The sequence below is a fragment of the Doryrhamphus excisus genome, chromosome 3, assembly GCF_030265055.1.
Source record: "Doryrhamphus excisus isolate RoL2022-K1 chromosome 3, RoL_Dexc_1.0, whole genome shotgun sequence".
NCBI lineage: Eukaryota > Metazoa > Chordata > Actinopteri > Syngnathiformes > Syngnathidae > Doryrhamphus > Doryrhamphus excisus.
In genome coordinates, this window is record NC_080468.1 from 22,186,616 (window position 1) to 22,206,886 (window position 20,271).

General features: G+C 43.9%; 3 protein-coding genes across 4 annotated transcripts; 2 read left to right on the forward strand and 1 right to left on the reverse strand.

Annotated features, from left to right (window-relative positions):
* Positions 1-1,916: 1,916 nt before the first annotated feature.
* slc7a7 (solute carrier family 7 member 7) lies at positions 1,917-10,384 on the forward strand. Its single transcript, XM_058067406.1, has 11 exons — positions 1,917-2,217; positions 2,351-2,508; positions 4,080-4,686; positions 6,912-7,037; positions 7,119-7,263; positions 8,834-8,957; positions 9,029-9,132; positions 9,218-9,314; positions 9,397-9,546; positions 9,615-9,798; positions 9,874-10,384. The coding sequence occupies exons 3-11, from the start codon at positions 4,194-4,196 to the stop codon at positions 9,945-9,947; spliced, it is 1,497 nt and encodes a 498-aa protein (XP_057923389.1). The 5' UTR covers positions 1,917-2,217; positions 2,351-2,508; positions 4,080-4,193; the 3' UTR covers positions 9,948-10,384.
* On the reverse strand, positions 10,065-17,343 carry oxa1l (OXA1L mitochondrial inner membrane protein). 2 transcript variants are annotated; one of them, XM_058067404.1, is made up of 12 exons: positions 17,020-17,343; positions 16,757-16,864; positions 15,896-16,033; positions 15,705-15,821; positions 15,363-15,639; positions 15,137-15,280; positions 14,976-15,061; positions 12,561-12,725; positions 12,381-12,485; positions 12,143-12,305; positions 11,990-12,070; positions 10,065-10,605 (listed from the first exon to the last, which is right to left on the reverse strand). In XM_058067404.1, the coding sequence occupies exons 1-12, from the start codon at positions 17,185-17,187 to the stop codon at positions 10,493-10,495; spliced, it is 1,665 nt and encodes a 554-aa protein (XP_057923387.1). In that variant the 5' UTR covers positions 17,188-17,343; the 3' UTR covers positions 10,065-10,492. The 2 variants fall into 2 exon arrangements, with proteins under 2 accessions (XP_057923387.1, XP_057923388.1); XM_058067405.1 differs by having other exon boundaries at positions 16,757-16,941; positions 17,020-17,150.
* snapc2 (small nuclear RNA activating complex, polypeptide 2) lies at positions 17,186-20,096 on the forward strand. Its single transcript, XM_058065873.1, has 6 exons — positions 17,186-17,236; positions 17,797-17,970; positions 18,035-18,152; positions 18,226-18,612; positions 19,709-19,797; positions 19,872-20,096. Exons 1-6 carry the CDS (start codon positions 17,186-17,188, stop codon positions 20,094-20,096), a joined length of 1,044 nt encoding a protein of 347 aa, XP_057921856.1.
* Positions 20,097-20,271: the final 175 nt, after the last annotated feature.

The window sequence follows — 20,271 nt, forward strand, 5'->3', positions numbered from 1 at the left end:
TAGGAATTGAATAAAATGCAGCATAAAGGCACAATGTAAAGAGAAAAAGATGAAATGTCTTTATGTTAACACGTTTTTAAGCCTTTTTAGAAAATGTAAGTATCACAATGACCTTGGCATCCTTACATTTTTCATGTGTGGCTTTTGCTGGAAAAAGTTAGGACATCCCTGAAATACAGGGACCTGTATTGCCGATACTTTTTCCTCAACATTTTTTACAATCATTGATGATTATTTTATTTTAAATTAATTAATTAATTATATTTTAATTATTTCATCAACTTAATTGTGAACAATTTCACAATTCTGGTATAACAAAAACAAGGCAATGTCACAATATTAACCAAATAATACAAATATTCCATTCATTAAAGTCTACAATGCGAAAATAACTATTTCTGCTTAGAGTTTGGAAACAATAAGACAATATATAATATTTGTTGTTTTGTTCAAATAAACACAGAAGAGAAATGAAAAACATTACCTTGTAGTGCTTGGTTACCGGTACATAATTTACCCCGGAACTATCGATAGGGGAATGGTTGCCACCCGGAGGGGTGGGCTCGAGGGACAGGGTTTTTTTTCTCTTCTTCCTGTTGTGGTTACGAGACGGCGTTTAGGTCTCAGGTAGCAAAGAGTGCAAGTTAGTGTTTGTGAAGAGAATAAAGTTTTCTCCCAAAATTCGACACTCAAATTCGCTTCAACCTGCTCACCTGGTCGTATCCTTAGTATGGATGGTATCCCCTAATTAAGTAAATAATTCGCGTTTTTTTTACATTGGAAAAATCTTGCGGCACACCACTAACCACCTTATTACTAAATCTATCGGAGGAACTAGGCAATAAGCTACATGTTGCCACACGGAAGAATATTAAATTGCTTTGCCAGTCTTTACACCACGGACACTCGACAATGACATAATATTCGCAGAAAATGATCAATAAATGTTAATTTTAAAAAAGGGATATTGTGTTGGGATTTTAAGGGAATGTTCCAAGCAGGATGTGCTTTCAAAAAGCCACAAGAGGGCACAATGCCCCCGTTTGTGCATCTGGAAGTGGAACCGTGTCACCACGTTGAGGAATAATACAGCAGCAATTCATTTATTTATCATCGTCAATAAGTAACTGTTTACTCTATAGCCTGCATTTATTCATGAAGTCTACTACGTTTCTGTCCGTTTTTACTTGTGAATTTATTCTTTATTTACTTGTTTTCTGTCTATTCTTTTATTTTATTTACTTCTATTTTGTGCACTTTTCTGTCGATATATGCTAAGCTAGCTGAACAAAACATGTTAGCTTTGTGATCTAGGTGATAAATGAATGTGATATCTAATCATATATTTTATTAATAATGATAACTTGTTTCTTTTACAGCCGAGGTTCCCAAAGTTGGCAACGTGTGCCCCCAGGGGTACACTAATGGTAAAGAATGAAAATTTAAAACAATTAGCGTCTAACGCTCACAATTACGGATGCACTTGAATGCCTCATAGTGTAATAAAAATTGAGACAGGGCATGAAGTTGTTCATTGCTCTGTGTGCATCATATGAACATATGTTATTATTTTGATTGTGAAAGTGAAGCCTAAGCCATTGAAACAGAAGGATGCCAACATTAGACTGGGATTAAACATATGTAGGATGATTACTTATCTATTTATCAGTGCTCATGTCACACTTTATTCAAATGTTTTGAACTGGAATTACAATAAAAATTCATTAACAAATTAATAAGACAAATATAAGTGTGTAATTATCAATAATAGACAAATAAACTCTTATTCCTACTCCTTTGGGGGCATATTGAATTGAAATAACCTTCAATTTAGCTCAGTTTCAGTGCAAAATTACCATCACAATCATTGTGGGGTCATGTGACTAGTAATGATAGTAATAATGACTAACATTAACTGTGTTGTATTGAACCCATCAAAAATGATAATCTAATTAAAGTCACTCTGAAGACACAATACAAGTTAATTGTAGTTACCCCCCCCCCCCCCCCAACACACACACACACACCCCCAGCTGTTCACGCCTTTTTTCGGTGGAGTGCATAAAAAGTCTGAAGTGCATGAGGAGGCCAGCTCGTAAGAGGAAACTGCAGAGGATGGCGCTCGGCAACAGAACACAATGAAGACTTGCTGCTGACTTTTAAATTGTGACCTTTAGTGAGAGTCATTTTATTTAAATCTTCTACAAGGACGACAAGGTGAGCATTTGTGGCCTGCAAAGTTTGTAGATTTTACATCTACGGCGTAGAAAATGTCTTAAAGCTTAAATGCTGACAGTGCAAAATTCCAGGAAGGCTTTCATTGATTACTGCTTTATTTTTCTCTGATAAGGAACCCAGGAGAATCTAACCTTGAGTAAGTGGACTTATCAGCACCTTTTTGGACCTTGCACCCTCCACTCTTACCTCCGGCACGGGTTTGATCACATGCAAAGACAATCTACTGTCCTGTTCCTGTCCATGTGCTGCTGCTGAGACGCTTTGGTTAAGGTAACACTTCCTTCTCCTCTTTGCTGGAACTTTTCATGATTTGTTGCTATACTGTAGTTAAGGCACCTTTATTGCTGACAATGCAACTTTAGGACTCAGGATGAATTCATTCCTAATGTGTCTCCGCACCACATGTCATCAGTGGACAAGCAATCAGTCAAGCTGGTAGAACACAGAGAATAATATATTGAGATATTGAGATTGAGATATAATATATTGAAAATATTGACATAAATTTAGAATAATACAGGGTGTCCGAAAATCGGGCAAAAATGCATTTATTATACAATTATCTACAAAAAAGTTGTATTCATACAAATTGGGCTGAAAATAAGAATCTTCGATTCTGGGCGTAATTATTGTTATTTGTATAATCATGTATTTTTTTTCATAATATAATTGATTTTCTTCCTATACTTCATTCATTTTCTACCGCTTATCCTCACGAGGGTTGAGGGCGAGAGGCGGGGTACACCCTGAACTGGTGGCCAGCCAATCACAGGGCACATATAGACAAACAACCATTCACACTCACATTCATACCTATGGACAATTTGGAGTCGCTAATTAAACTAGCATGTTTTGGAATGTGGGAGGAAACCGGAGTACCCGTTGAAAACCCACGCATGAACGGGGAGAACATGCAAACTCCACACAGAGATGCTTGAGGGTGGAATTGAACTCAGGTCTCCTAGCTGTGAGGACTGCGTGCTATGCAGCCTTCTCTTCCTTTACTTTTTATTCTTAAAAATTAAGAAATTTTGATCATTTAAAAAATAATTTTTAACATGTTAATATATGGGGCGGCACGGCGGTCTAGTGGTTAGCGCAGACCTCACAGCTAGGAGACCAGGGTTCAATTCCACCCTCGGGCATCTCTGTGTGGAGTTTGCATGTGTGCATGCGTGGGTTTTTGACGGGTACTCCGGTTTCCTCCCACATTCCAAAAACATGCTAGGTTAATTAGCGACTCCAAATTGTCCATAGGTATGAATGTGAGTGTGAATGGTTGTTTGTCTATATGTGCCCTGTGATTGGCTGGCCACCAGTCCAGGGTGTAGCCCGCCTCTCGCCCGAAGACAGCTGGGATAGGCTCCAGCACCCCCGCGATCCTTGTGAGGAAAAAGCGGTAGAAAATGAATGAATTAATTAATTTAATGTGCTAGAATTATTAAATGACATAAAAATGCTAATATATGGATATAAAATATATGTATTATATGTCCAGATTATAATGTGGTTAGAAAGTAGGGAGTCAGTGTGACATTGACCTTTTCAAGGTGGGGAAAAAAGTATCTGAGTCATCATCATCAAGCTCCATGGGGTCGGTGGGGGTGGGGGTGGGGGGTGAACTTTGGAAACCATGTGACCAGTCGCCATACTGAGTATTAGATGGTGCATGCGTGGGGAGGTGGGCATTTGAAAATCGTGAGAAAGTCTTGTTTAGCCCCACCCCGCCTCATCCCATTTGTCAATAAACACAGATACCAATGCGTGCTAACACATTAGCAACATGTGCATCTCCATGACGACAACATCCCTGACATGACAGTCTGATGCTGTGTCCACAGATGGCAGGATATAGCCCCAGATAGCCGGACACGTACAACAACAACAACGTATTCAGGCTGAAATCCGAACAGGAATTTGACTTTGTCCTGCTAAGAAGAACATCAACATAAACAATGACGTCCTTCAGTCCGCTTTCCACACAAGAGGCCGCTAATGGTAGCCTCCCATCCATCAAGAAGGAAAAGTCCGAGGAGTCCATGAAGCTGAAGAAGGAGATCTCCCTCCTGAACGGAGTGTGCTTGATCGTGGGTAACATGATCGGCTCGGGAATCTTCGTGTCACCCAAGGGCGTCCTCATTCACAGCGCCTCCTACGGGTTATCCCTGGTGGTGTGGACTGTCGGTGGCATCTTCTCCGTTTTCGGTGCGCTGTGCTACGCCGAGCTGGGGACCACCATCACCAAGTCAGGTGCATCCTACGCGTACATCCTGGAGGCCTTCGGGGGCTTCCTGGCCTTCATCCGTCTGTGGACTTCACTGCTCATTATTGAACCCACCAGCCAAGCCGTTATTGCGATCACCTTCTCCAACTACATGGTGCAGCCCATCTTCCCCACGTGCATCGCGCCGTACGTGGCCAACAGGCTGCTGGCCGCCGCCTGCATATGTAAGTACAGCAGAAGTGAAACGTGATGACGCACGTCGTGGTCAGCAAGCGTCTGCATGACTTCTTGCTCAATTTTGTGTATGTGTGTGTTTGTGTGTGTGTGTGTGTGGGGGGGGGGGGCTTAGCTAGGTAAGAGTCACTGCACAAAATGTCTCATGAATATACAGCCGACCTTTTAGTGTTGCTGAATGCCAGATATCACCATGGTAACCAAGCAGAGGCCCCCGCGCAAGAAGACAAAGTTTGTTCAGGAAGTCTCTGGGATAACAGCTTTCATCTGCTGGTCTGCATGTGTCACACACACACACACACACACACACACACACTGTGATAAGATGTGATAGCTACACACTGAAGTCCTTGTTCTCTGACCTGAGAATCTCCGTGTGGGGGGGGCGAAGGAGGTGGGGGTGATGATGTCACGCTTAAAACCACAAACAGCATTCAGCTCAGTTCAAATTGTGAATTGATAGGCCATTTTTTTATTGTTGGTTCATGCTCAAGGGCACTTCCACTGGTGGCAATTCTACTTTCAAATTGATATTTTGGTTGCCGCCATGGCAACCAAAGAGATGCGCTTCTGCTAAATTCATTCATTTTCTATTGCTTATCCTCACGAGGGTCGCGGGTGGTGCTGGAGCCTATCCCAGCTGTCTTCAGGCGAGAGGCAGGGTTACACCCTGGACTGGTCGCCAGCCAATCACAGGGCACATATAGACAAACAACCATTCACACTCACATTCATACCTATGGACAATTTGGAGTCGCCAATTAACCTAGCATGTTTTTGGAGTACCCGGAGAAATCCCACGCATGCACAGGGAGACCATGCAAACTCCACACAGAGATGGACAAGGGGGGATCGAACTTGTGTCGCCTAGCTGTGAGGCCTGTGCCCTAACCACTTTGTACCGTGCAGCCCACTTTTATGTACATTCATTCATTCATTTTCTACCGCTTTTTCCTCACGAGGCTCGCAGGGGTGCTGGAGCCTATACCAGCTGTCTTCGGGCGAGAGGCGGGGTACACCCTGGACTGGTCGCCAGCCAATCACAGGGCACATATAGACAAACAACCATTCACACTCACATTCATACCTATGGACAATTTGGAGTCGCCAATTAACCTAGCATGTTTTTGGAATGTGGGAGGAAACCGGAGTACCCGGAGAAAACCACACAGAGATAGCTGAGGGTGGGATCGAACCCAGGTCTCATAGCTGTGAGTTCTGCGTGTTAACCACTCAACCGGCCGTGCAGCCGTCTTCCAAATGATTAAACCGTATTTTTTAGAAGATATTTGACGTTCTTCGGAATGACAACCATAAACGTTCCCACCAGCATGACTGAGTGGGCTCCAGGTGACGTCCTCTGAAAGCCGACCTTCTAAACTTCTTCCCTTTCTCTGTCAACACGCCACGCCTCGACTTCTGTTCAGCTACGGCTCCGTCGTCGGCAACCTCGGCGTGACGCTTGTTGTTTTTGACCGCCCCCACTGCTGGGATTGGACTTGTTATTAAGGTAGAGCTGTCAATGAAGTGGAAGGTGATAGTGTTGGGATCTCCTCGGTGGATAAAAGCGTGTGATGATTGTACGTTCTGTGCTTTCGGTATCTGCACGTTTACGATAAGCACACAATGCAAGATAAGTCCTCATAGTGTGTGTGGATGTGGTTGTCAAGGCCGTAGACATCGGCACTAAAATGAGTCACAAAGTGAGGTATCCATCATGGACACTACCAAAGTTGTAAGTGCTGCACTCAGCTGTTTCCTGCTGTGAAAAAAACAACAATCCGCTTGAGTCAGCAGCGGCACTTCCTTCCACGACACTGAAAGCAGCACGAGGCTTGCAGAGCAAATGTCACTACTGACTTCATGATCCGTAAAGAACAAGACTGGGATGCGTGTAACTGCCTCCATTCCATCCAGAAGTCCATCATCTCAGAGCCTGCATTAAAAGTATACTCTTATGGGCATCAAAGACCAGGACCATGAAGAAAACTCTTCAGGACCGGCACAAAACACCTTTATCTGGTCACTGTTTTTGCACCAATAAGAAAGAAACCATAGACTATGTTGAATCCATTGTAAGAGATACTGTATTACATCCAGACACTGATGTTCTAATGACTGATGCCATCTGGCAAGGCATTGTTTACTATATCTCTAATAGTAGTATCCATCCGGTGTTGTCTTTAAGAACCAGTTTTTCGGTCTACCCCCACAGGTTTGCTGACCTTTGTCAACTGTGCCTACGTGAAATGGGGCACAAGGGTGCAGGACTTCTTCACCTACGCCAAAGTCATCGCGCTCATTGCGGTCATCATCACCGGCCTCGTTAAGATCGCTCAAGGTGACCGGCCACACCCTGTCTAAGCTCCGTATGAGATTGTTTCTTGAAGACTCATGAAGACTGATGTTGTTCTTTTGTTAGGTCACACACAGAACTTTGAGGGTCTCTTTGATGGATCATCTAAGGACCCCGGAGGTATTGCTTTGGCACTCTACTCGGCTTTGTTCTCCTACTCCGGGTGGGACACACTTAATTTCGTCACAGAGGAGATCAAGAACCCTGAAAGGTGAGTATGATTTTTAAAAATGATATGTGTCCCTGTTGACGTTTCATAAGATCAGGTGTCCAAATGAATGAATGAAACACCCAGAAGCTGTGTAGTGAAATGACTTGTGGTGCTGGAGCCTATCATAGCTGTCTTCAAGCGAGAGGCGGGGTACACATTGGACTGGTTGCCAGCCAATCACAGGGCACATATAGACAAACAACCATTCACACTCACATTCATACCTATGGACAATTTGGAGTCACCAATTAACCTAGCATGTTTTTTTTTGGAATGTGGGAGGAAACCGGAGTACCAGGAGAAAACCCACACATGCACGGGAGAACATGCAAACTCCACACAGAGATGGCCGAGGGGGGAATCGAACTTGGGTCACCTAGCTGTGAGGCCTGCGCCCTAACCACTTTGTACCGTGCAGCCCACTTTTATGTACATTCATTCATTCATTCATTTTCTACCGTGTTTTCCTCACAAGGTTCGCGGGGGGTGTCTTTGGGCAAGAGGCGGGGTACACCCTGGACTGGTCGCCAGCCAATCACAGGGCACATATAGACAAACAACCATTCACACTCACATTCATACCTATGGACAATTTGGAGTCGCTAATTAACCTAGCATGTTTTTTTTTTGGAATGTGGGAGGAAACCGGAGTACCCGTCGAAAACCCACGCATGCACGGGGAGAACATGCAAACTCCACACAGAGATGGCCGAGGGAGGAATCGAACTTGGGTCACCTAGCTGTGAGGCCTGCACCCTAACCACTTTCTCATACCGTGCAGCCCACTTTTAAGTACATTGATTCATTCATTTTCTACCGCGTTTTCCTCACGGGGGGTGTCTTTGGGCGAGAGGCGTGGTACACCCTGGACTGGTCGCCAGCCAATCACAGGGCACATATAGACAAACAACCATTCACACTCACATTCATACCTATGGACAATTTGGAGTCGCTAATTAACCTAGCATATTTTTTGGAATGTGGGAGGAAACCGGAGTACCCGAAGAAAACCCACGCATGCACGGGGAGAACACACAGAGATGGCCGAGGGTGGAATCGAACCCTAGTCCTCCTAGCTGTGAGGTCTGCGCGCTAACCACTCGACCGCCGTGCCGCCCCCCAAAAAACATGCTAGGTTAATTAGCGACTCCAAATTGTCCATAGGTATGAATGTGAGTGTGAATGGTTGTTTGTCTATATGTGCCCTGTGATTGGCTGGCAACCAGTCCAGGGTGTACCCCGCCTCTCGCCCGAAGACAGCTGGGATAGGCTCCAGCACCCCCGTGACCCTCGTGAGGAAAAGCGGTAGAAAATGAATGAATGAATGTTTTTTTTGGAATGAAACCGGAGTACCCGTCGAAAATCCACGCATGTACGGGGAGAACATGCAAACTCCACACAGAGATCACCGAGAGTGGAATTGAACCCTAGTCACTTGTGGTTACCCGACTTGCAAAAATCTATGAGTTTGAGCAAAAAAAGTAAAGGTCATGTGATGCGTTTCCTGGAGTTCTCAGATGAAGATGAAGTGACTTCTTAATCCCAAGTCCATCCATGTGGTCCTTTGCAGGAACCTGCCACTGGCCATCGCCATTTCCATGCCCATTGTGACGATAATCTATATTTTAACCAATGTGGCCTACTACACCATCCTGCCTATGAACGCCATCTTAGACAGCGATGCCGTGGCTGTGGTGAGTCCACCATCTTTACATCTGAATCATATGTAACCTGGTTAGATAAGATCCGCCATGTTGGTCCGTAGACATTTGCAGATCAAGTGTTCGGCGTAATGAACTGGACAATTCCCTTAGCGGTGGCTCTGTCCTGTTTCGGTGGACTCAATGCCTCCATCTTGGCGTCCTCCAGGTGAGTACACATAGAAGGCCATCCTTGTAATGTCCATTCTTGCATTGCATCATCACCATTTCATGTTGTGTGTGTGTGTGGAAAGGCTCTTCTTTGTGGGCTCCAGAGAAGGACACCTTCCAGACTACCTGTGCATGATCCATGTGCACCGCTACACCCCTATTCCCGCCCTGCTCTTCAACGTCAGTGTGCTTTTTTTTTTTTTTTCCATTACTTCGGAAGACATATTTGTCCAAAACGACACTCCCTCTTCTCTGGCTGCAGGGCATCATGGCGCTAATCTACCTGTGTGTGGAGGACGTCTTCAGGCTCATCAACTACTACAGTTTCAGCTACTGGTTCTTTGTGGGTTTGTCCATTCTGGGACAACTCTACCTGCGATGGAAGCAGCCCAACAGGAAGAGACCACTGAAGGTGCAAACAACCAATGCAGACCAGTACCAAGCGTCCATATTTTAACGATATACTTTTGAATCCTACAGCTTAGCCTGGTATACCCCATCATCTTCTGCCTCCTCACCATCTTCCTGGTGGTGGTGCCACTTTACAGTGACACTATCAACTCCTTGATTGGCATCGGCATCGCTTTGTCCGGGGTGCCGGTTTACTTCCTGTGCTGCTACACTCCGGCCCACAAGAGGCCCATGTGGTTACGGAGCTTCATCGGTAAAGAAGCGCTAAATATTTTAGTCATTTTTATCAATTTTTGTTTGTTTCTAAGCATCCTATTGTCTCTTTCAGCCAAGTCTGGCGTCTTCATTCAGAAGGTGTGCTTCTCTGTTTTAACGGAAATGGACGTGGAACATGATGACTAGAGCCTCAGGCTGGACCACAACTCATTGAGGGTGCTGAAGCTTCTCACTAGACCTACGCTGGGTTTGAACATGACCTGGGAATATTTCAATCATTACTCTGGTCAAAGTGTTTTGATGTTTTTTTTTTTTTACTCAACCTTTTAATGCACTGCAAAACCAACTTTTCTTCTCTCCAGAAGTGTATGTATTTGATAACTATTTAATTGCTATTTTAAGTGGCTTCACATCTTTTTAATTTTCCCAGGAGGAAAAAATATTATTATGATCGGCGAGTTCTTCCAGTGGAAACAGAAAGCACTGCTGGCCACAGTTTTATTCCCAACAAGCAGTAAATAGATTTAGTTCATAGTCAGTCCCACAAGGGGTTATTTTTGTTTCTTTAGTGTCTCTCCAAGAAAAAAAAAACAAGAGTTTATTATTTATAATAAAATGATACGACAACCTTAATCCTTTGTGTTGTGTCCGGAATAAAAGAAGAAAAATAAGTGATTTGAAACAGGTTTATATTTTAATTTCGCAGTGACAAGTATAAATATGTACACAGATTATCCAAGAGTGTCCTTCCACGGCCTTGCCTTGCTTGAGGAGCCCTTGTCTTTCGCAGCTACTGCAGGTGTCTGCTGCAGAGGATTGTGGGTAAAAGTCTGCCTCAGTGGGCCTGGAAAAGAAACAACCGATAATCACTTAGTGACTTAATTCACTTAAAAATTCACTTAAAAATCACTTAATTTGGGATAGTCCTAAATTGGATGCTCTTTTTTCTGAAGAAAACTGGCCTAAAAATAAAAAAAAACATAATCTCACTACAATTACACTTAATACCAAATGAAAGATAACTTAGAATGCTAATATTACTCTAACATCAATTGTGTTCTCTGCAAAGATCAACAGGTAGCATGAAAAAAACTCACCTAGTATTGATGGAAAAGGCACAAAAATGATTGAAATGCTTGCTGCCCGTGCTGTTAGTCTTGAGTACTGCGCCAATAATAAATAGTACCAGCATGTCCAAAGTGACATGAAATGTTTCTTCACATCAAATGCACACTTGATGGCAGAGTTGGCTTACCCTTTTGCTTTTCACTATGCAACCAAACTGCGTTTAATGCTTTGATGGATGATGGTCTCAAAGGTTTCAAAGCGGGTGCCTTCCCTTTCATTATGCATCAAAAGCGCATCTCCAGAAAGTCAACAAAAAACTACAAAAATGCATAAGTTATCAAGAAAAACTAGCAATAATAAAATGCATGGTGTGTTTTCTTGAAATATTACATATCTACACAGGTTGATTTTTGCATTCAAAAAAAGCCAAAAAAACTCCTGAATACTTTACTTTTCAGCACCCTACACTACACAAAACGTGCGTGTCGTAAAGTAAGTGAAGTAGCAGTTGATGGTCACAGTGGGCAGTCATCTGGAACCTTGTTTAGCGTCATTAATTCACTCCAGAAGGTCTGCCGCCAACTCAAAAGTACTCTAATACATTTTTCCCAAATGGAAGTTAATCCAATTAATCTGTTATAGAAAGTCAAACATTTTAACAGTAATCGGGTTATGCAAAAAAACAGTTGAAAATGCATGTAAAAATGCATGTAAAAACATATACTTGATGAACAAAAGCGGATAAATGAGCATTTAAAGTCACTTTTACCTTGATTGTTGAAAAAGACGGCAATGAGGCGGTGAGATCAACTCAGACACGCACTTTGCCCCTCGAGTTATTGCTTGAATTCAAGTTTTTAATCAAAATGTGGGCTCTTCCTTTGGCTCCAATGTAGGTTATTTTGCAGCCAAAAAGACACTTGCACAGCGTCACCATGTTAAGTTAGTAAAGAACTACACAGTCAACAACTGATGACATCACAGATTGGTGATCGAGCAGACCACCGGCTCCTGTTTACGTGCTAGCAAGCTAACAGGCTGCTAACAAGGACACAGTTGGACTCATTTAGTGTATTCCACTGTGCAAGTGCATTAACTTGTTATTAAGCAAACTCTCTCAAACGATGCTAATAACAACCGAAGAGCAAAATAAAAAGTACCTTTGGCAGCGAGGTCCAAATGATTTTTGATGCGTCTTTCCCGCTCTTCCAGCTGCTGGGCCAACTGTGCGTCCTTCCATCCTGTGGAGGTACACAGGCAGACATTAATAATTCACTTGAGGAGCAGCTCAGTGAGATGTTTGGATCACTGACCTTTCTTCATACTGGCGAGGAAGCCGTCGTTCTGTGGCAAGGCCGAGGGCGGGTGCTTGATCCGCTCTGGGATCTTCAGCTTGTCTCGGACGAGCGGGTGTCTGAGCAGGGCCACTTGAGCCAGGGAGAAGCAGTTGGAGGTTAGCCAGTAGGTGAACACAGCCTAGCGACACAACAGACGGATTAGGATTCATCTTCAAGTGCATGGATGAAGAAAGAAAACAGAGACAAGACTGACTGTCGGGAAGTTGATGGTGAGTGGGAGGATGACGAAGGGCATGATCCGGAACACGGTCTTCATGGCGCGCAGGTTGGGGTTGTCCACACCGGATTCAGCACCCAGCTAACAGCAACATTTATGTTGATTATTAAATGAATTTCCATAACCAACAAATGCTCACATGGAATGAGAGATGACCTCCAGAATGAAGAACATGGTTCCAGTGACGGCTAAAGGCAGGATGTAGAAAGGATCTGCTGCCGTCAGATCCATGAACCACAACGTGCCCCCAGTCTGCATGCTGGGCACCGGCAGGTAGGACATCTTCCTCAGCGCGATGAAGAAGGAAATGAAGATGGGTGCCTTCAGAGAGGACAAAAGTCAGGAGCTGACTAAAGGCGTGTACACACTTCATATTTGATCGTCGGACAATGTACATGTCATACATGCAGTCCAATCGAGGCACGACTTTATACACATCATTACATATCACTGATTTTGCTCTGTCCTGGCTCCAGTCATACCTCACCAATCGTCAACAGTTCATGCACATAAATTGCTGCTCCTCCTCCATAGCCCTTTTACCTCAAGGTGTTCCCCAAGGTTCGGTGCTTGGTCCTCTTCTCTTCATCCTCTACATCAGGGGTGCTCACACTTTTTCAGCATGCGAGCTACTTTTAAAATGACCGAGTCAAAATGATCTACCCACTACAAAAATGCAAAACATCTATTTATTTTCAAATGTATTGAGGATTATTTGTACGTACAATGTATGTTGATGTACCTTACATAACCAAATGAGCCAATATTGTAAAACACACATAATTAACTATTAACATTTTTTGTAATTACCTGAGTTTACTTTGATGACTTGCACTGAATTGAACCAGCCAGGGATGCATAGTCCGGACAGTAGCTGCTGATAGCCAGCCTCAAGCACACTTCCAAATGTTTATCAGTCATGGATAATATCCGTATCATAATATCCGTATAATATTCCATATCTGTATGGAAGTGATATGTTTTTTGCCTTTTTACTTGGTCCAGTTTTTGCCTTTTTACTTGGTCCAGCTCCTTCACTCATTTTAGTGACCATAAACTTTAGCGAGGGCTTAAAATCTCGCAATTCGCCGACTAGCTTAGCACTTTGCATCGTTGTTTACGCATGAGCGGTGACCTAAAGGTCAAAATTCAGTTGTCATCTGACTGGTTGTCCTGCATGTCAATCAAGTAACGGGGATGGATGATAGGCTGACATCGTAAGTTCTGCTGCACTTAGAGACGTTGTTTGATTTGATTGGTCGCCCGAACGGCAACATTCTGTTGTCATCTGAATGGCTGCCCTGTATATCAATCAAGTGACGGCATTGATGCGAGGATGATATTTTTTTAATGTCACGCCGCGATCGACCAGCGATCGACCAGTACCACCTCCGCGATCGACTTAATGAGCACCCCTGCTCTACATCCTTCCACTTGGCAATATCATCCGTCGACATGGCCTCAATTTCAATTATACATTTCTACCACCTCCATCAACTCCAACATCTACTCCGCCGTCACCAACTGCTTAGCTGATATCAAAACTTGGATGGAACAAAATTTTCTCAAACTTAATAGTGACAAAACAGATATTATCATCATCTGTCCCAAAAACATCACAACACCCACCCATAATTTCCATCTTCAATTTGACAGCGCCACCCTCACTCCATCCCCGCTCATTCGCAACCTTGGTATCCTCCTGGACCCCACCCTTTCATTTGAACCCCAAATCAAACAGTTAACCCGGACTGCATTCTTCCATCTTAAGAACATAGCCCGACTCCGTCCATCACTTACATTCTCTGCCGCTGAATCCCTGATCCATGTATTCATCACAACCAGAATGGACTACTGCAACAGTATTCTCTACGGTACACCATCCAAAACCCTCAACAAACTACAATATATTCAGAACTCCGCTGCCCGCCTCCTCGCCTCCACCCGCTCCCGTGAACACATTGCCCCGGTCCTTAAAAACCTTAAAAACGTCCCCCAACGCATTCACTTCAAAGTTCGTCTCATCACCTACAAAGCCCTCCACGATCTGACCCCCCCATATCTCACAGACCTCCTCCATCCCGCGTCCCCCTTCGCTCCTCAGACTCAAACCTCCTGGCGCTTCCCTGTAAGACCAAGCTCCGAACCTGGGGAGACAGAGCCTTCTCCATCGCTGCCCCCACCCTCTGGAACTCTTTGCCCCCATTCACTCTGTGCTTGCCCTGACCTTCCCACCTTCAAAAAACAACTCAAAACTCACCTCTTTAAATCTGTTTTTAATGTCTAACTTTTTATATCTGACTGCTGTGCCCCATTTTTACTCATATTTTAACTGTGTATTAACCAATGAATGTTGTATTTTGGTTCGTCTTCTATTCTGTTTACTTGCTTTATTCAACTCCATTCTTCTGTAAAGTGTCTTTGAGTATTTTGAAAAGCGCTATACAAATAAAATGTATTATTATTATTATTATTATTTATTATTAATGAAGGCATTATTTAGTGACCATCAATGTACTGGAGTACAAACTACTACTACAATAGTGCGAATGTAGGAGCTGCAAAACTAACCTGCGCCAGAGGAACCAGGAAGCCACGCATGGGGTTGACGTCATGCTTCTTCTGGAACAAGGTCAGGTCCGTGTAGGCTTTGGCGACTGACAAACATGAATGACGACATGTGAATGACAGCATGTGAATGGACGCTCCTCTACTCTGTAACAAACGCTTACATTCAAATTTGTTTCCGCTTTGTTTGGCTTCCGTCATCCTGGTGGTGAGCTTGGTCATCTCTGGCATGACATTGTTGAGTTTGGCTGCCTCCCGCTGGCCCTTGACGATGACTGGAAACACGATTAGCCGAGCCATGACCGTTCCTTGAGGACGACGAGAGTTAAAAAGCACGGTCAATATATACAGCCACAATACCGTATGTCTATTGCTATGCATGTCACTTACCTACAACAATGGCTCCCCACCAGGGTAGACCCAGATCAATGTGCATGAACTCCAACAAGTTCTGAATCAAACCCACGGGAGTGTGGCCACCCAGTCCCAGCTCTGTTAGGCGGACCTCTGTCGTCACAGCCTGCAGGACCTCCGCGGCGGCCGGTGCCACATCAATTCCAGGCTCTAATGTAGCTTGTGTCAAAACCGGATTGGGGTGAACAGACTCCAGGAGGGGTGAATGTGCCAGGTCATGTGCCGTGGCCACGGACACGGGTTGGAGCGTGATCTGAAAATATCAGTGATACGCAAGTGAGGTTAGATTTCTCACACTTCAGATGTCATCTCCATCACCTGTTCAGGAATTGCTTGAGGAAGAACAGGGGCGGTTTCAGCGGGGAAGGAGGGAGGGGAGGATGCCACTAATGGGCCTCCCTGAGAAACAGCCACACCGGTGCCATCGTTTGGGAACTGGGAAGGGAAAAAAAAACTTTCACATAAACTGAACTCCCTGGTGACTGGAGTGAGTTAGTATGTGAAGTCACCTGGGAACTGCTGTGCCGGACCCCCACAGCTTTTACACAAAGAAGCCTTTCATGGCATCGCCGGCCCAGTAGGGACGTGCTGGTGGCCACACTGTTGAAGTCAAACACGGTGTGCAGATGGGACCTTTGTGGCAAGCGCTGTTTGGTGGAAGAATAAGCATATTCATGGTATATACACAACATATAGCGGTTGCTGTAGCAACCGATTGATAAGCTTGGCACTAATAACAACCTGAGAATCGTCGATTTGGATCCTCCAGATATTTTTTGTGTCTACCACTTGACTTTTTTTTTCTTACATAATTGCTTACTCAAAATTGTATACTTTATCTCAAAGATCCAACAGTGCAAAATGTAAATTATTGCAATTTTTCAACTGGTCTCAAAATTAGTGCCCTGACTAACTGGAGTCGCGGTGTTTCCTGCCCCCTGGTGGTCATCGTGATTATGACAGCAATATCACTGAAAAACATGCATTTGTTTGTTTGCATATCGACGATATATATAAAAATAATATATATAGAAATAAATATAAAACATTAATTCATAAGAGGGTATTTCTAAAAGTGATCATGTGAATTTTGACATAATGCATCTCCGAATTTGCAAAAAAAACACATACCAACAATGTATATTTATATGTGCGTATCAAACACTTTAATGAAGCAGTTCAATATGACAAAGTAATGAAAATTGTTGTTTTATGTAAAGGACGTTGCTGTCAAAGTCACACATGGACTACGAACTGCGCAGTAGAGATGCCAGCCGGATAGCAGTTTAGCTCCATAAACTCGTTCAGTGTGTCTACGGCTTTAGGAGTTCAATAATTATTTATGAAACGGTAATAAAAAAAATACATACGTGGCAAATGTGTGGAAGAGGATGACTGCCGCCTCGCTGTTGTCCACTCTGTCTGAGAAAACATCTTGCTAAGCTACCCGGAGTCAACCCGCTCCTGATGGCAGCCATCTTGACAGGAAGTGACGTAATGTGAAACACGGAAGAGAGGTGAGGTGTCGCAAACCGGAAGTGAGTCGATTGGAAGGCTGTGCAGCAGAAGCTATACGTTATTTTCATTCTTTAATGGAGCGTAGAGGAATTTGAAGCGATTCTCTTGAACTCACCATGAAGCCTCCTCCTCGCGCACGTAACAAACCTAATCGCAATCTTCCCGCCCAGGCAGGGACGCAAAGTGCAAGGAAACGAGCCTGCAGTTGGTCACGGAAGGAGAAGATGATGCTTTTGGACGCTCTAAGGAAACTCAGACATGACGGCGGGGTACTAACAAACATGGACTTCTCTGTGCTCAACAAGGGTGTGCCTTCTCGCTCCGTATCTGAGGTACAGTTCCGAAGACAATCATATCTTTTTTTTTAATCGTGTAAGACTATGTGTTCCCAACTGACATTTTGTCATAACATGAATATCCCCTCACATACGTAAGACAACCGTTTGTTGGGCGCAGGTGTGCCACAGGTTATTTTGTCCCTGTAGAAACTAGTTGTAGCGCATACGTTCCATTTTGTTGTCTTGCCTAAAATGGAATTTCTGATCATATTTACCCATCATCTTCGTAATTAAATGTTTCCATGTAAGCTTCCAAATAAAACTGTTATTATTAATGTTGATGGCAGTGTGTTTACTGAATGTATTCTGATGAAAGAAGTTTTTGAAAATGTAACACCCATCTTAGCTGGGATAGACTCCAGCACCCCCGCGACCTTTGTGAGGATAAGCGGTAAAAATGAATGAACACTCATCTTCTCTTGCATTATATCTGTTTATATTGGATTATTTGTATATTTATTTAAAATAGATTCCTAATTTTTTTGTGTGAAACCTTATCATGTTTTAATCTCGCGAGATCTTGCGACACCCCTTGTGAACTTGTCCTTTTGTAGATCCAGTCTGTGGTGGAGTGTCTTCAGAACAAAGTAATCTCTAGTGCCAGCCTCCAGATGAAAATGCAGATGTTGGCAGAGAAGAAGGCGGAAGCGCCCATCGACAAGTGGTCCCGCTTGGCCTTCGCTGTGAGCAGAAGCCACGATGACACCATTTCCGCCGCTTTCTCTCAGGTATGGCAATTAGACGGCTTGCTTTACTTTCATTTACTTTTGACGTATGAATTTCTCCCCTCAGATGTTGACTGTAGCGTCCACAGAACCTCGCAGCCTCCAGCTTCACACGTCTTTGCACAGTGATCATCAACTTGTTGGCCGTACTGTCCCTTTAAGATCCATGCCTGTACCTGTCAGAGGTGTGAACCCGTCTTTACTGAAAGTCCGATGCCAAAAATGTCATCTTCGTGTCTTTTTGTTTGTCCACTGCAGCCCAGGTGGTGGTCAAGAATCCACCAGCAACCGTGTCTGCAGCCGAAAGTCTAAAGCCGGTTCCGCCCATAGCGACCACATCCTCTTGCCAACAGACAGTCCAGGAGCCAAGAAGCCCCACCCACACCGCCAACACTCATCCTGTGGTTTCACCTGCTTCTGTTGCAAGTCCCAGCCCTTCCCAGGCTCGCTCTCCGGGTTCTTCTCCTACCACAAGTGCCTCACTCTCACAGCACGCCAATGCTTCTGTGGTAAACACCGGCAAGAACGTCGCCGAAAACAATCCCAGGGAGCTGGGTGTTCAGGGTGTGGTGGACTTTGAGAGAATCTACAACTACTTGAGCGCCGTCCACAAGCCGGATAACAAGTATGAGCTCACGGCCATGGGTGAGTACATGAGTACATACCCAAAATCGGTTTGGTTGCATTGCATTGTTACGCATAAGGCACATTCATTCATTCATTCATTCATTCATTTTCTACCGCTTTTTCCTCACAAGGGTCGCGGGGGGGTGCTGGAGCCTATCCCAGCTGTCTTCGGGTGAGAGGCGGGGTACACCCTGGACTGGTCGCCAGCCAATCACAGGGCACATATAGACAAACAACCATTCACACTCACATTCATACCTTATGGACAATTTTGAGTCGCCAATTAACCTAGCATGTTTTTGGAATGTGGGAGGAAACCGGAGTACCCGGAGAAAAACCACGCATGCACGGGGAGAACATGCAAACTCCACACAGAGATGGCCGAGGGTTGAATTGAACTCTGGTCTCCTAACTGTGAGGACTGCGTGCTATGCAGCCTTCTCTTACTATACTTTTTATTCTTAAAAATTAAGTAATTTTGATCATTTAAAAAAATATTTTTTAACATATTAATATATGTTTGTCTATATGTGCCCTGTGATTGGCTGGTGACCAGTCCAGGGTGTACCCCGCAGCCTATACTTTTTATTCTTAAAAATTAAGTAATTTTGATTATTTAAAAAACAAAAACAATTTTTTACATAATATATTTTAAAAAAGAAATAAATTAAATGATTAATTCACCTTATTTCTGCATAATGTATATGTGTATGTCCAGGCTTTAGGCACACAAAGGTTTTCAAAGTCTCAAGACACACATATTTATTTAAAAAATGAATTCATTTAATGTGCTAGAATGATTAAATGACATAAAAATGATAATATATGGATATAAAATATATGTATTATATGTCCAGATTATAATGTGGTTAGAAAGTAGGGAGTCAGTGTGACATTGACCTTTTCAAGATGGGAAAAAAGTAGTCAAAACCCACGCATGCACGGGGGAGAACATGCAAACTCCACACAGAGATGGCCGAGGGTGGAATTGAACCCTGGTCTCCTAGCTGTGAAGTCTGCACGCTAACCACTAGACCGCCATGCATGAAGCTCAAGACAAGAGTCTCATTTTGAATGAATCACACCACACGTGTCATTGTCTCGTGTCCCTCAGAGAGCGCCATCGTCTTGGACCTTCTGATGTCCCTCCCGGAGGAACTCCTCCGTTTGAACTGCAACAAACTGCAACGTCACCTCATCCAGGTACGGCCGCTTCTTAGACGTAAGCAGATGTCCTCCAGAGAGTGATTATAAGTGCAGCTTCTCCATCTCATCAGGAATACCAGACCCTCTCACAATCTGCCGACTCAAACACGGCCAAAGACATTTTGCAACAACTAAAGACGGAGCAGACGGAGCCTCGGCAGGACACCAGCGGGACTTCGAGCACAAATGATGTCAAATCAGGTGACAGCGGCCGAATGAAAGACCCGAAGCCGATTGGACGCTGCCCTCCCCTCAACCCTTTCATGGTTCCACTGGACTTGTTAAAGCGCATGTAGGTTGAGGTCATGTGTTGCTTTTATAATTATGTCATATCACATGCTCACATTCTTTCACCTTTGTTCTGTCGTTTAACGTATCTTTTGCTTACTTTTAATTTTGTGGAAATAAATCATAATAAGTCATTAGCGGCACACATTATCACACTGTACATATGAATTATACATTACAAAA

What these genes read in the sequence shown, in the direction of transcription:
- slc7a7 (XM_058067406.1), top strand. Translation starts at nt 4,194, where the DNA reads ATGACGTCCTTCAGTCCGCTTTCCACACAAGAGGCCGCTAATGGTAGC. An exon ending in ACAGGAAGAGACCACTGAAG is followed by an intron (nt 9,547 to 9,614) that starts GTGCAAACAACC and finishes TGAATCCTACAG; the next exon opens with CTTAGCCTGGTATACCCCAT. An exon ending in GTGGTTACGGAGCTTCATCG is followed by an intron (nt 9,799 to 9,873) that starts GTAAAGAAGCGC and finishes TGTCTCTTTCAG; the next exon opens with CCAAGTCTGGCGTCTTCATT.
- snapc2 (XM_058065873.1), top strand. Translation starts at nt 17,186, where the DNA reads ATGGACTTCTCTGTGCTCAACAAGGGTGTGCCTTCTCGCTCCGTATCT. An exon ending in CATGCCTGTACCTGTCAGAG is followed by an intron (nt 18,153 to 18,225) that starts GTGTGAACCCGT and finishes TGTCCACTGCAG; the next exon opens with CCCAGGTGGTGGTCAAGAAT. An exon ending in TGCAACGTCACCTCATCCAG is followed by an intron (nt 19,798 to 19,871) that starts GTACGGCCGCTT and finishes CCATCTCATCAG; the next exon opens with GAATACCAGACCCTCTCACA.
- oxa1l (XM_058067404.1), bottom strand. Translation starts at nt 17,187, where the DNA reads ATGTTTGTTAGTACCCCGCCGTCATGTCTGAGTTTCCTTAGAGCGTCC. An exon ending in GTGGGGAGCCATTGTTGTAG is followed by an intron (nt 15,281 to 15,362) that starts GTAAGTGACATG and finishes GTCGTCCTCAAG; the next exon opens with GAACGGTCATGGCTCGGCTA. An exon ending in CCTCGCCAGTATGAAGAAAG is followed by an intron (nt 12,071 to 12,142) that starts GTCAGTGATCCA and finishes GTACCTCCACAG; the next exon opens with GATGGAAGGACGCACAGTTG.